The sequence below is a fragment of the Haematobia irritans genome, chromosome 1 (genome assembly GCF_050003625.1).
Source record: "Haematobia irritans isolate KBUSLIRL chromosome 1, ASM5000362v1, whole genome shotgun sequence".
Taxonomy (NCBI): domain Eukaryota; kingdom Metazoa; phylum Arthropoda; class Insecta; order Diptera; family Muscidae; genus Haematobia; species Haematobia irritans.
The window spans coordinates 133,008,066-133,008,950 of NC_134397.1; the positions used below are offsets into that span (position 1 = coordinate 133,008,066).

Genomic DNA, 885 nt, shown 5'->3' on the forward strand with positions numbered 1-885 from the left:
AATTTCTTAACGGAAAAATGTTCAGAATTACCGTTACATTACATATTCCTTTTGATTTTTTAAGTAAAAACTCAAATATGTGAATAATTATACCTAATGGTACCAACATTTATTCTATTTAATTATGTCATTAACAGCCAACTGCATAAAAATTTGAGAATAACAATTCGAAAATTACCGAGAAGTATTTATTTTTGTCATTACAAGTTAGTCATTATAACTCACCGCAAAGTAATGCCGTGTAATGACAGCTGTGCTCCTGGTAATGCCAATTGTAATGAGTTGTGGTTATCTAGTTTTTGCTGGGTAAGTACTGATCTTTTTTCGGGAGTTTAACAACTATATTCCCTGAGGGACATGCATATATTCATCTTGCTAAACGAATATAATCTATCCTTTTCTAGAGCGATATACGATTGGCGTTTTGAAATAAGACTAATTGAAATATGTTCGTCATTAGAAATTTATTTACGTTTCAAGAATTTCATTTCACATTTAAGCATTTAAACATGAACATTATGAGGCAAAGGTGGGAGATGGTCACCAGATGGTTGGAAACCATGGTCATCGGCAACATATTTAACAGTGTACTCCTTGCCATCATGATGATCCTTCCAAGTATATTCTCCATGTACAACAATGTGGCCATGTTCACCGTCACCATGGACTTTACCTTCTTCATGGTGTTTGGTGTGGTCGCTGGTTTCCCAACTGAAATATAATTATAATTAAAGAAGAAATTTGTAGAATAACTTTTGAGTAGACTTACTCGAATGAATAGCCATCATGTTCAACTTTGGAATCTTGTCTTACAATTTCAGCATGACCATCAGGAGCAGCCAAGGCAACGGCACAGATAGCGACAAAGACAATTAGGAATTTCAT

The 885-nt window shown here is 34.2% G+C and overlaps 1 protein-coding gene across 1 annotated transcript; it reads right to left on the reverse strand.

The window, feature by feature from the left end:
• Positions 1 to 503: 503 nt before the first annotated feature.
• Positions 504 to 885, reverse strand: LOC142231789 (larval cuticle protein 65Ab1-like). The gene is made up of 2 exons (XM_075302427.1): positions 770 to 885; positions 504 to 711 (listed from the first exon to the last, which is right to left on the reverse strand). The coding sequence occupies exons 1-2, from the start codon at positions 883 to 885 to the stop codon at positions 504 to 506; spliced, it is 324 nt and encodes a 107-aa protein (XP_075158542.1).

Bases quoted from the DNA above. Each gene is read 5' to 3' on its own strand.
- LOC142231789 (XM_075302427.1), bottom strand. From the start codon at position 885: ATGAAATTCCTAATTGTCTTTGTCGCTATCTGTGCCGTTGCCTTGGCT. The intron at 712-769 runs GTAAGTCTACTC...ATTATATTTCAG, and splicing joins CATGATGGCTATTCATTCGA to TTGGGAAACCAGCGACCACA.